Source organism: Monopterus albus, unplaced genomic scaffold, assembly GCF_001952655.1.
Source record: "Monopterus albus unplaced genomic scaffold, M_albus_1.0 scaffold477.1, whole genome shotgun sequence".
In the NCBI taxonomy this organism is placed as follows: Eukaryota; Metazoa; Chordata; class Actinopteri; order Synbranchiformes; family Synbranchidae; genus Monopterus; species Monopterus albus.
In genome coordinates, this window is record NW_018128357.1 from 138,334 (window position 1) to 152,346 (window position 14,013).

Consider the following 14,013-nt stretch of genomic DNA (forward strand, 5'->3'; position numbering starts at 1 on the left):
TTGTTTTATTAATGAATCACACAACAATGTGTTTGTGAAAGGGGTCACTAGTAGTGATGAAGTCATAAAAAAAGATCACCCTGCTTTCCTCAGCTCTGTGCAGCTTTTTAGCATCTTTCAGCTCATAGTTTTGGTTTGCCAGTCCACAGCAGGTACTGTTTTACTGCTGTTTCCGGCTGCAGCAGTTGGTACAAGAAAAAAGCTCTGCATACTTCCTGCTCAGCACTCAAAAGGAGTGTTAAAAATTGAGCAATTAGCCGGGTGAATACAGTGAGAGAGTTGGTGGAGACCAAAACAGAGTTAAAACTAGGTGAATATTCACTTAAATTTACCAGTTTGATGCAAACATGAAGGATTATGTGTGTCTCTAGTTGCTGGGTGTGTGAGCTTTTTTCTAACAAGTTCATTATTTATACTTAAGGTTTAAAAACAAGCCCGGTGCATACTCGCGTGTTAAACAAGGCTAAATAATTTCCTGCAATAGAGGGACACTGTAATTTTAGGCAAATGTCACTCAAACAGGAGGAGAAAGTGCATTTGCTGGTACTAGTTTCAGCTGCAGATTAATACACATTTGATGGTTTGATGAGCATTTCCAGCATCAAAACAGAGGGACTTGAGTCAAAATAAACCACAGTGGCCATGCTCATTGTAACAAAGGAAAATGTCAGTCGGTGCATCTTAAATAAAAAAAAATATGCCAAACCTCTCAAAAGTATCCATTTTTGATTGGTACCCCTTTAATAGCCATTGTTTATAAGCAGTATACAGTGTATCTTAAACATTTAATAAATGGTGTACACACTATAATGTACTGTAGTTGTACACAGAATTAATATTTTCTGTGATGTATAGTACTTCCAGCAGTTATAACCTCTTCTATGAAGGCAAATTTTGTATCATTTCCAATGTTATTATATTTACTATGTTGTGTGTGTCACATGTCTAACTCAGGTTTAACACTTCAGGAAACTGTGCCAGGTCCTGATTGGCCCCCAGCCACACAGTCAGGCCAGTCTCATTCGCTCTAATGACTCCTTAAGATGTGACGGGTCCATGTTGACACACTTGCTTCCCCTTACAGACCTTCACTGCTTTGCTCTGACACCCCTAAAAAAACATTTTCCAGCAGTGTTCACACACACACAGAGAGACACACACACACACACAGAGACACACCTAGAGCTGTGCCTATTAGACTGGTTCTCAGCCATGTGCCCTACAGTGCACCACACTCACTGAGACAGCCTGTGAGCTCCGCGTGGTGCTGCAGTTCAATATGTGGATTGGTTGAAGCAGCAGACCTAAAGCAGAGGAATATGGACACAAAGGCTTGTCTTTCAGCACAGTCTCTGTATCTGAGACAATGCAGGATGGATGGATTGTGTTTGCTCAGTAATCCTTAATATACAATAGGTAATGTGATACACCGTAGAGTCAACACCAGGCTAATTGAAGAAATTATGAAAATTACATCCTCCAAGAAAATAATATCCAGGCTATATAAACTCATCAAATACAGATTCACCAATACCAATACAAAAAACTCAAATGGGAAAATGATTTAACTCTCCCCCTCAACTCCAACTTCTGGACAGAAATTTGTAATAACATCTTTTCTGTGACCAGCAATGTAAACTTACAACTTATACAATACAAGACCATTTATAGGACCCATATTACAGAAAGTAAAATGTTCAAAATAGGTTTCACTGACAGACATCTGCTCACAATGCACTCTAGATTGCATCGACAGTTACTTTCATGTTACTTGGACCTGCCAACCAGTTTATTCCCTCTGGATAGCAGTGACAGAGAAACTCTCCACCATCTTGTGCTGTAGAATCCCTCCTTCTCCATCACTTTGCTTACTCGGTAATATCATAGAACTCGACCACCTACCAATTAAATATAAAAACCCACTCCTCATTTCTCTAGCTATTGCCAAGAAAACAATCTTTCAAAACTGGAAATCAAAAAAATCACTACACATAAACCACTGGACCAACCTTCTGACAGAATATATCACATTAGAGAAAAATGGCATCTACTCACAAGAATAGTTTATCAGCTTTTTATGACACATAGAACCATTTTAACACATTTCAGCTTGAGCCAAACACCTGGGGCTGAGGCCACACACATTCCCACCAACCTCTAAAAATTTAACAAGCTAATTTTATTAGTAGTACTGTTATCATCATTATTATTGGTCATTTTTTATTTATTTATTTCCCCTCCTTTTCCCTTTCTTGCCTTTCATAAGTTGGAAATACACACACTTCACACACTACAATCTTATAAAACACACAATATCTTTTTGTGATGTCATGTATCTGTTGGCTTGTCTCCCCAGTTCGGTACTGTTTTGTTAATGTGTTACTTTGTTTCAATAAAAAAAAAAAAAAAAGCACCGTCTGTGTACTTGAGACAATGCAGGATGGATGGATTGTTTGCTCAGTAATCCTTAATATGCAGTAGGTAATGTGATACACCGTAGAGTCAACACCAGGCTCAGAAGCTTATATTTGTAAGCCCTGGCCATATTTGTGTTGCATCCCGAGGATCAAACTCTAAATTAGTGCTGAAACAAAATGTGGTGGTCAAATAAATGGAGTATAAACAGAGTGGCAGTAGTGTTCACATCACTCTTGGAGGTGAGAACAGCACCTGATGTGAAGCAGACATCAGGCTTGTTTGCTTAGAGAACCAGATGCTTTACTGCAACAGAACAATCTAGACCCAGTCATCTGACAGAAAGTTATTTAACAATTCTGATAATAAAGTCCTTCATAAAGCACGTGCCAATAAATGTACTGCTTTACTGTGTTTTATATTGGCCTAAACTGAAGATCTTTTGATTTTGAATGGTTGCTTGGACAAAACGATATTTAGAGACATCACTTGGGCTTTGGGAAATTTTGATGGACATTTTTAAAATTATCTGATATTTTTTATGATTATTGTCATTCAATCGTGAAAGGTAGTCGAGCGATTAATCAACAGTGGAAACAATTGTAACAGATGTAACATAGGTGTAGGTTAACAGAACCTGATATGTAAATGCTTGTCGTAATGCTATGGCGCTCATCACGCTCTGTGTTGCAGGACAGCAGTGGTCTAGTGTCCACAGAGGATCAGGGGTCATATCCCTTGTACTCTTCAAAATCCTGTTGGATCCCTTCAAGACTTTAAAATGTTTTCTCTCTCTCTTTCATATACAAATGAATAGATGATCTGTATTTTGATTTGTAGTTGATATTCTCCAAAAAGTAATTAAATGTAAAACTAGCTTACTATTACTGCGGTAAAGCAAGCGGGAAAAACCAGCTCCAGCCTAATGAGTTGTTCTAGACTGATATGAATGTTAGCCAGCAGTCCTATGGGAGTGTTTGGTTGGTGAACTGCCACAAAGGTTTGTGATGACTAAAAGATGAATCCTGACAACGTCTATGACAACATGCTATGACCCATCTTGTGCCATTATCCCTTCAAATATATAGATTTTTTTCCAATTTGGTTTAGGACCAGATATCTATAAAACTGACATTCACATCAGTCTCAGCTGTACTATGTTTAGTGCTAATTAGTAAATGTTAGCATGCTAACAAGCTAAACTAAGATGTTGAACATGGTAAACAGTATCCCATGTAAACATTCTGGTGTTATTTGGCTTAAAGCATGTACAGCCTCAGAGCTGCCAGCCCAAGCGAGGCTCTGCCTGGGCCTGTACCACGAAACAAGTTCAGCTTAGTCTGGCTCACGTGAGGTTAGCTAGCTTCATTGACTATAGCATTGGCCGTCCTTGATAACTGGTACCACGAAGCCAGTTATCAACTAGCTCTGTTAAATCTGGGTTTTCCTACCAAACTGAGTGTGTTATTGTGAAAGAGGCTGAGTTGTTATTTAGATACGACAACAACACAACCATGAGTGAAGTCAGCCACTGAAAACAGTAGGAGGTGGAGACCTAGGGGGGAAACTTGTTTATAGCCAGAGCAGAAAGTGATGTTATGACAGATAAACTGCAAACAATAGTCACATAACTAGAATAGAATAAGAATCTGTAGAAAAACTCTAGAAATAAAGAATATACTGTACATACATGAAGAAAATGTTGTCAAAAAAATCCAACAGTTTCTCCTGCCAGAGGAGAGAACACTGGGGAGGAACTACACCTCAGGTCAGATGTTCATTTATAATACATATAATACACAGTATCGAATAGTTTTCTAATAAAAGACCATTATCCCAGAGTCTCCTCATGTTATTCTGAGCTGCAGTGATGGAAGCCTGTTAAAAACATCAACAGTTAGGAATTCAGTCCGTAATAACATAATGTCTGTGTACTGAAAACGCAGTGTTGATCATCATGGAGGCTGCAGACTCCCTCAGTTTGTTAGAAATCCAGAAAGCCTGGCACGGCACAATGATATGACTGCTCTGTAGAAATATAATAAAGTTAACCTGCTCCAGAGCAAGTTAGCCGTGCAGCATAAGTTACTGTGGTGATCTAGCCCGATTAAAAGTGAGCCAGCCTTGTGGTACTGAAAAACCTGAGTCGAGCCCACAGTTAGCTGGATAAGCCACTAATCTCACGTTGTGGTACAGGCCCCTGGTCTTGTTTGGGTTTTTTTGTTGGTTTGTATTCATTCTTATAATGAAGTCAGAAGCCTCAGCTTTATTGTGTCTCCTCACTTCTCAAACCAGACCTGTGCTCTTGCAGGAACAGGGTCATACTGTATGTTTTGACAACACACCTGTGAGGTTAAACAGTTTCCCAAACAGCTTGCAGTTACTGTTGGAGCCAAATCCAAATTGTGACAGTGATGGTTTTAGTTTTGCCTTCTGTGTTGCAGATGAGAACAATGTCTGATGAGACTGAGCAGAGAATGTGCGACGAGGACTTTGGTTCGGACGAGGAGGGCGAGGAGGGAGACGTGGAATCTTACCTGGAGGACAACAGCAGCGAGCTCATGGACCGACTGAGAGAGCTGGAGGTGAGAAAACAGACACCACACACCGCTTCATAAACCACATTTCAGTTTTGCAAATTGAAAAGTAGCAGAATCATTTTATTCAAAGACAAAGTCCTTGCACTTTTTCTGTCCCATGTTTTGCCTGTCAAATCTATAGTAAATGTAAATAAACGTACAGTTTTTACGACTGAATTATCCTTTTTTAATTTGATCTTTATCTTTTTAAATTAAGTTATACTCAAACCGTGCACCCCTAATTTTCACATTACCATATTTTGGTTTTTAGGCTGAGAATTCTGCTCTGATGTTGGCAAATGAGAGTCAGAGAGAGGCTTATGAGAGATGCTTGGATGAGGTGAGTTCATGTTGCACACTCAACATTAATTTACCCAATTACAGTGATTATGAATTTAGCTCTTCTGAGTCACTCTACAAATATCAAATCAGTGCGTAAAATGTAAACGTTGTCTTACCAGGTGGCCAATCACGTGGTCCAGGCTCTGCTGAATCAGAAGGTAACTCACAGCTACATTTCTGCATGTGTTTGCATTCCAACTTGCTGTAGCATCGCAGGCTGAGGTCCCTCTGTTATTTTACGGCTTTGTGTGTCACTGAACAGGATCTGAGAGAGGAGTGCATCAAACTGAAGATGCTGGTGTTCGACCTGGAGAGACAGAACCGAGCGCTGTGTGAGCTTTTTCAGCAGAAACTGCCCAATCACCCCACTGCTCACTACCAGGTAAATCAACTCGACTTCCTCTGTGATGGTTGATAAATCATTTAGAGTCAGAACACTGAGGTGTAGGTAGTGTCTATTATATTTTATAAGCAGATCATATGTTGGATATGTACCGTGTGTCTTAATCTGCAGCCAGTAACACAGCTGTAGTGTAGTAAGTGTACAACATTTGCCTTTGAAATATAGCTGAGTGGCACAAAATGGAAATACTCAGAGCACCTAAAAAATGTATTCAAGCACAGTACTGGAGTAAATTTATGTAGTTACTTTCTATTGCTGTCCGTGTGTCAGTGCACAGCTCTGACTCTTCTGTAACTGATTTATTTCTCATTCTTTCACACAATGTGGAGCCAGTGATGGATCCTCAGCCTTTTCACCTCAGCTCTATATTGCTCCAACAGATGCTGGGACAATGTAGCCCCTAGTTGTCTGTGTATACAATAGCCTGTACTGTATACAGTGTCATAATTGCCTGATGAATCTCCTGTTACAGGTCCAGGCGGGACCCCTCCCAGAGTACAATGCACAGGTGCAAAATGACTCTGCCAAACAGGTGGAGCCTGCACAGACTGAAGCACAAGCCAAGGTGATTATTACCAAGCATTAAAAGTAAAACAGTGGGATTTTCTCTTAGCCTGTGAATGGGACCACAGCCCCCACCCCACCACATTACAACATGCGCTGACATTTGCTTTGTTTTCCACTATTGTGCTTTAACACAAGACCTCTGCTGCTAATCTCGGCTGCACTCATTTCCTATACGCATGCACTTAAAGGTCTCGTTGAGCTAAATTGTTTGTCTCTCATAGAGCACCACCAGTGAATTGAATGCTGATAGAGATCTTTTTCTGCCCAAAGGGAAATGGCTACCGCACACAGCATGCCTCCCCAGGCCCTCGTGGCCCAGCCGCCTCCATGGAGGCTCTGTCTCCCTTCTTCAAGAAGAAAGCACACATCCTGGAAGTCTTGCGCAAGATGGAGGAGACAGACCCTCTCAAGTTCCACCCATCCACTGCAAGCTTGTCTTTCTGCGACTATGGCCAGGTGCTCATGTCCACAGAGGCTGTTCTGGCCACTGCGGACCCACTTCCACTACAGTGCAAATCCCATCACACCCACTGCCACTGCTCCTGCTCTGACACCGACACACACCAGCACGTCAACAGTGACGGGGCAGTGAAGTGTGAGGGAGGGAATATCTGCTGTTTACACTGCAAGAGGAGCCCAGACGGTCCTCCAAAGCCATGCAACCACATCTGTAATCCTTCAGAAGCCAACTCCACCACCCAGGGCCATGTAGTTCCCACAGCTGCTACGAGCGAATGTCACAGTAAGAGCAGACCAGTGGAGTCTGCTCCCCCGTCCAAACAATGCAACAAGAATGAAGCCCACCAGCAATCAGCAGACACCACGGCCCAAATCAGAGCCTGAAGATGGTGGGAGTGGAGCAGGAACAGGATAACTTGGAGAGTCATTTAAATGTGAGTGCCTCTGAAGAGCTCACTGGGTTTTGTCCCACCTCCCACCTGCCCAGTTCTGTGGAGAGCTCACAGATCTCCCACTGTGACATGCAGATGAGTGATGGTATTCATAATGGTTTGGCACTCTCTGTCACCACCAACATGTCGAGTGACTCCTCAGTCACTCAGAAAGACAGCAATGATCAGGAGGGCTCCTCTGTGCGAGCCGGTGCCTCCGTCAGCCCTAGTCCCTCCTGCCTCAGTGATGTCAAAGCCACTGCCATCAATTCTCCGTCCAAACTGCTCAAGTTCTTGAAGATCCCCTCGATTGGGGAGAAGTCTCAGGCTTCATCCTCTGCTGTCTGTCTGAGCCCCCAACTCACCCGCAACTCCAGGATCCCCTGTCGCACCAACAACTACGAGGTGTACCACTCTCCTGTTCCCACACGAAGAGCCACCACCACAGAGAGGTGCAGGCAGCCCCCTCCTCCACCCTCCAGATCTGAGTCCTATCCGGCCACACACTCTGCCCCGACCTCCCCACCACAACCTGAAGATGACTGCTCCCCGTCTGCCAAGGAAATAAGCTACAGCAGCCTCTCTGCTCCCAAAGTCAGTGCTGGCTCAAAGATAGGCGCTCCCCCCTCTACGTCCTCCTCCTCACCCAAAGTATCTCAGAGGGTCCCTCATTATGAAAATGTCTGTGACATGCCTGCCATTTCTAGAGAGGAGGAACAAATCCAGGGCCTTGAGAAAAGAGCCACACTTCCAACTCAAACAAAGGTGAACGGTGGTGAGAGGAAGCTTGTTAAATCGCTACCAGAAAGTGTTCTGAATCCCTCTCCTCAACGAAAGCAGTCGTCGTCCTCCACATCAGAGTGCACGTCGGATGATGAAGAGGATTCAGACAGCCCGGTGTGGGTTAACCATCACAGCCTGCCCAACTCATCTGCCCTCAGCAAAGCTCAGGGCAGAGAGAACTACTCCCAAGCCAGAGAGAAACAAGAGACTGATGGAAGAGAAGTCACTGTGCAGAACTCTGAGGTCATCCAGCAGCCACCTCCACCCCCAGCCAGGAGAACTTCCATCCCAAAGAGGCCTGCAGCCGGGTCAGTGAGATCCCAGGCCGATTCTAGTCACCACGCTTTCAAAGACAGGCTGGCAGCGCTGGGCAAGCTGAGGAGCTCAGAGGATTTACAAGTCAATCTAAGGCCAGTCGAGACTGTGAATGAAGGTTCCTATGGCGAAGAAAGGAGCAAGATGTCGGAGAGAGCCGTGGAGCTCCATAAAGAGGAACAGAAACATTCAAAGCATACAGACTTGTTGGATGGCAAAACTAAAGGTAGCAGTGGTGGGTTGAAGTATCCGGGGTCGTCTCCGCTGTATGAACAGGCAGGAAAATCTCAGCCTCCTGGCCCTGCAGTGACCAAGGCTGAAGGCTCCAAGAGCAAAATAGGGCTGCCATCCCCCAACACTGACACTCCACAGGTACTACGTAACAATATCAAGTGTCCTGGCTCCCTGAATCTGGCCTATAATGTTAAACCTGCTGTTAGTCCTCATAGTACCAACAGCCCCAATAAAATCCCCCCAAAGTCACCGTCCAAACCTTGCCAGGGTCCATCTGTCCACAGAGGGGGAAAGCCCGCAGAGGCCCCACGTTACTCATCCAAATCAGAGGAGAGGACCAAGATCAGCGGGAAGGGGAAAAAGAACCCGATATACGGAGACAGCCTCCCGCCTCCTCCTCCAAGACCTCCACTATCTGAGGGTGAGAAGCCGCTGCAGCCGGTCCCCAGCCTGCAATCTGCCATTGAGCAGAAGGTGATGAAGGGCATCGAGGAGAACGTGCTGAAGCTTCAGGAGCAGGACCGAGGAGGGCAAGGCAGTGAGGTCAAGCAGAAAGCCTCCAATGGCATTGCAAGCTGGTTCGGCCTGAAGAAGAGTAAACTGCCCGCACTGAACCGAAAGACGGACACCACCAAAGCAAAGGAGGAGAAGAAGGAGTGGAAGATAAACATTCCCTCTGTGGGCAGGGACTCAGTGAAAATGGCCACCAGGTGTAAAGAAGGCGTGGAAGGTCTGAACATCTCCACTCTGATGGAAAAGGCAGAGGGCCTGAGGAGGGCCTTGGAGGAGGAGAGGGCGTATGTGGAGAGGTCAGGCAGGGGCCACTCCTGTGAGGTGGTGATGGACCAAGCTCAGGGACAGCTGGCGGTCATGTACAGGGGAGCGCGCTCTGACAACTTCATGCAGCAGCTGCTAAACAGGTGAGGACTTAGCAAGGCCCAGTGGATTGTAAAGCTGCTGTAATAACAAGCTGCAGCTGTAACACAACAGTTAAATTTAGTAACAGTTTGGAAAATATGCTTATTTGCTTTCATGCTGAGTTAGATGAGAGATTCAGTACCATACTACCAACTTGACTTGGACTAATGTATAGCATGCTATGTTATATTGCTGTCATTGTACACTGCATGTTCAGGACATACACAAGTAAATGTTATGGTCCTATCTGTAGTGTCTGTTCTCCATTGTTTAATTCGTTAATGTTTTAGATTTTATTTAGTCTAAACTACTTATTGTGTACAGTTTGGCCTTTTAATTGTTTTGTTTCTCTTTAGTTTAACATTTGGTTTTGTGATTTATTTGAAATGGCCGCTCCCATCAACTCCCATCCAGAGACTAAAACCAAAAATGAGTACTGTGTACTCATCGTAATGTGCGTGAATCCAGAACCTGGTTTGACTTGGACTCACTGTCCACTTTATTAGGTACACCAGTACAATTGTATGCATTTCACTTCTGCCTTAACATCCATCAAGTACACCAGGTTCACTGTTGGCTTTAGTCTCGGCCTTATCCACTGAACTGCCATATAGCCTACTTCATTAGTCAGTTCAGTCAACAAACCGACTCTCTCATCATTCTTGACACGATTATGTTTGTAACTGTTTATGTGAGGACCAGCACTGTGAGTTCTTTCCAGGAGAGACCGTCTGAAGCTGTGTGCCATTATGCCAGTGTGTAAAACAGATGTGCCTTCTGCCCCTCTCTGTGATGGTGGGCCTTTCACTCCACCTTTGAGTGAGGTCATTTAGATCAGACAGCGTGGTGCACCAGCTGGTTCTTTTCTTAGACTATGCTACCCTCGGTGCAAGGCGAGCTGTTTCCCCTTGTTTCTAGTCTTTTTGCTAAGCTTACAGCTTCCTGGCTGTAGCTTCATGTTTAACAAACATCAGTTCTTGTTTTACTCTTGCTTGAAAGCCAGTAAGTGTATTTCTCAGTGCCTTTAATGTGAATAACCTCTGTATTTGTTTAAATGTGTAACTGTGTGTGGTATTGTAGATACTTTGGATTTTAACTGACGGTTTGTGTTGTACGAGTACAGAGTGGATGGGAAGGACATGATCAGCGTGCCCCAGCGCCGGCTCTCGTTTGACTGCAAGACCTCCAAACCAGTGTATACTCAGCAGAGTGACATCATCAGTCACATCGGCAGCCGAGACGATATGGACAAGGTACATCTTTGGTTATATATTTTTCTCTGTAGACACAGGCCAACAAGACAGCTCACTTTCATTGAATATATCAGAGTCTCAGGTTCTTAGAACTGCATCAGTAAAATGTGCTCCACATCCAGTAACTTTCTGGTCTAAATTTGGCATCTTGTTTGTTTGACTAGTTTGGTGCAAACTGTGAATAGCTCACTCTCAGTACATCCACTGCTGCATCTGCTGCTCTGTTGTTCTTTCATGCAGGGATCAGATAGAATCGGTAAGATCACGTCAGATGAAAACCTCGCAGATTCAGTTCACTCTCAGCACTTCGCAGGTAAGAGGAGTGTGCCGGGAGTTTCAGAGGAACCAAATGCTGCAAGAGTCACGAGGATAAACAACGATAATAATCCAAAAATGTATTATAAAAGTCTTAAAGGGTAATGAGTACTTTAAATACTTAAAGTATAGTTTTCAAGTATACTTACTTGCTTTTACAGTAAAATGTTACTCGGCAGTAAAAAGCAAAATTTTGAATAGTTTATTGAAGGACCTTTATTTTCACACTGTTCAGTTTTACTGAAGTACAGGATCAGAGTACTTGTTCCAGCACTGTGAATCTGTGGCAGTCCTTAAGGGTTTGAATGAATTTGCAAATTGGCTTACACCTGCATTAGCATATCAAAAGTAAACAAACGAGACCACGCCCCCAAGGAAAATCCATTCAGGGGCTACAGTGAAAGGTCAAATAAACAGTGTGAATTTCATTCATTTACACGTTTACCTCCAAGTTCACTTGTCTTCTTCATTATTTAGCTGTTTCCAAAATGATGCGAGTATTTCCACACCAGTTGTCTTTCCTCCGCAGGATCTGGCGCTTCCACATACACCCTAGACAGTGGCATCGGTACATTCCCCCTACCTGACTGCGGCAGCGGTGCAGCAGGACGTGGCCCGTCCAAGACAAGGGCCGGGGCTGAGCACCACTCGTCCGGCTCCCCAGGGAGGGCCGGGAGACGGGCCCGCACCCTGGACAGAGAGCTGACGTCGCAGGAGGAGTGCTACACGCCACACAAGCAGCTGATTCCCACCTCTCAGTACGGCGCCATGCTGGAGGGAAGAAGTTCAGCCAGCGTCATCCGGGAAGGTGAAGACTGAAGATTGTCAGAGCCTTCAAATGTTGCACTTTGTTGCACAGTACTTTGATGTAGTATGCAAACATACCGCGCTCAGATACAGAGAGAAGCAGTTATTTGTAACAGGAAGAGTAGGTCGTTTCTTAGAGAAAGTAGAAAGCTGCTTGTCTTTGTATTGCTAGCTTAAAGAAAACTTTTCCTGCAGTTGGAAATGGTTCAAGTCATGTGTTTCTACTCCCCATACCCTCAGTATACACTCCTTAGAGAACCAAGGAGCTGTAGAAACAGCTGTAACCCTCCTCACTGTGAAATGGGAATCTCAACCACTGTGCCACTGATGGATTCTGTTTAAATCAAATCAAATTTTATTTACAGAATGCATTGTTGAGGCTGTCATTTAGTAAAGATCCAAATGAGAAACTCCTGTGATGTGGGGAAAGTCGATGAACTGTGGCTTTAATCTTTCCATCTACAGACAGCGAGGCCCATGGAGCTGGCGTTTTCTCTCCTCGCTCAAAGACTTGGACCTTCCCCAACCCGAAGACTCCAGCAGGGTCTGCGGAGGTTTACCTGGCAGTGGAGGAGGAGGAGGAGGAGGCAGTATCCTTCGGCTCACCATTCCGAGGGGTAGGGGCAGTATTTTAGTTGACTGTCAGAGAGATTCAAGCTTTGTCATGTGTCAGACAAAGTGAAGTTAATGAGTCTGTTTTGTATCTTATTCCCTTAAAACTGCAAAGTAGGTGTGCCCTATACTTAAGGTTGAAATGAGGTTTAATAACCTGGAAGAGAAAGCGTGGTGTGGCCATCACTCTGCTTTGCTTGCAAATGATGGTGCCACATTACGTTATGGGTCCCATGTTTTCCAGCTTATTTAAAAAATAAAATAAAAATTAGCTGGTACATTACTGTATGTTACAGAGATCTTTCCTATGGTGTGTGGTACAAATTATAAAAATGGGGAGAAAATGTTAGATGCTACAGTTTAAGTACTCGGCTGTCATGTTCAGGTTTTTTTTATGAAAAACTGAAACAGTTGGGAAGTAGGTGAGTGAAGAATGGTTCATGAACAAATGTCAACATCCACTGGAGTTTCCTAGAAAAACTATCAGAAATTCTTTATGCCTTTGACCTGCTGTACATTATAGATCCACTTGGTAATAAGCATGAACTTTGTGAGCCTTTCATGGAAATATCCTTGTTATTTAAAGCTAAATTTTCAAGTAAATCTGGGGTTTTTTAGGAAATTAGCTGAAAACTATCGGACCGTAAACTAGTGTTTTCTACCATGTGGTACTTGGTTCTACCTAAACAAATGAGTATGTTGATATGTAAGGAAATTTGCTGGGCAGGAGCCTGCAAACATGAATTATCTGGGCCACTTAGAGCCTGAAAGCACTTCGAGATACAAATGTAAATGTGCACTCGCATCTTGCATAATGTAAAAACACAGAAGCCCATTCTCTCTTTAGAAATTATTAATCAGCTCAACATTAGAGATGCACAGTTGGATATCTTCTGTAACCCACTTGTGCGTTTTACACATGAAGGCGTTATATGAGTTCAAACATACAACCTAAAATGTTTCCTACCCCTCTGCATCCTGTCAGAGCGTGAAGGCTGGCGTTCCGTCCTCCAGCCGGATTGTTGACCCAAGCAGCCTGCCCGTCCCTGTCCAACCGGGGATGAGCCGCAGGGGAAAGACTCGCACTCCCAGCGTACCTGAGATGAGCCGGGAGGCTGGGCTGGAGCTGCTCAGGGAGCGGCCGGAGGAAGCCCTCTCCCCGAGCCGCCCTCAGGTCCTGGAGACTCCCGAGTCTCTCAGCGATTCTCTGTACGACAGTCTGTCATCCTGCGGCAGCCAAGGATAATCCAGCCAAGGATCTGGGGAGGGGCACATGCTCATCTAGTGCCCAGACAAGACCCAGCACGCCCCTGGGCACGTCTCCTGGCTACTGGCTGTGTTGTGATGCTGCTGACCTGCCGCCCCCTTGATGTCCGCAAGAATATTCTGGTGACGTTTCATCAGCTGTTTCTCTTTTGCAACTGGAAAGTGGAAAGTTTTCCTCAGGATTTCCAATAAACATGAAGCCAAAAGCCACCCAAGTAACACAGGTTGTTCACTTTTTCACAATCAGACAAGACTGTGGACACTGGTCTGACTCATGTATATAGGACTACAACACGCATGGCCAAACTAATGAC

General features: G+C 44.3%; 2 protein-coding genes across 2 annotated transcripts in view; both read left to right on the forward strand.

Annotated features, from left to right (window-relative positions):
* Positions 1–7,149, forward strand: part of LOC109952583 (nck-associated protein 5-like) — a 7,974-nt gene extending 825 nt beyond the window's left edge. Inside the window, exons 2-7 of the mRNA XM_020587739.1 lie at positions 4,860–5,000; positions 5,266–5,334; positions 5,456–5,494; positions 5,599–5,718; positions 6,212–6,304; positions 6,577–7,149. Of these exons, the coding sequence (XP_020443395.1) occupies positions 4,860–5,000; positions 5,266–5,334; positions 5,456–5,494; positions 5,599–5,718; positions 6,212–6,304; positions 6,577–7,149 (1,035 nt within the window). The remainder of the gene's footprint in view (positions 1–4,859; positions 5,001–5,265; positions 5,335–5,455; positions 5,495–5,598; positions 5,719–6,211; positions 6,305–6,576) is intronic.
* A 2-nt stretch (positions 7,150–7,151) lies between these two features.
* LOC109952574 (nck-associated protein 5-like) lies at positions 7,152–14,007 on the forward strand. The gene is made up of 6 exons (XM_020587725.1): positions 7,152–9,448; positions 10,570–10,699; positions 10,940–11,012; positions 11,544–11,822; positions 12,287–12,438; positions 13,419–14,007. Exons 1-6 carry the CDS (start codon positions 7,152–7,154, stop codon positions 13,677–13,679), a joined length of 3,192 nt encoding a protein of 1,063 aa, XP_020443381.1. The 3' UTR covers positions 13,680–14,007.
* The last annotated feature ends 6 nt before the right edge of the window (positions 14,008–14,013 follow it).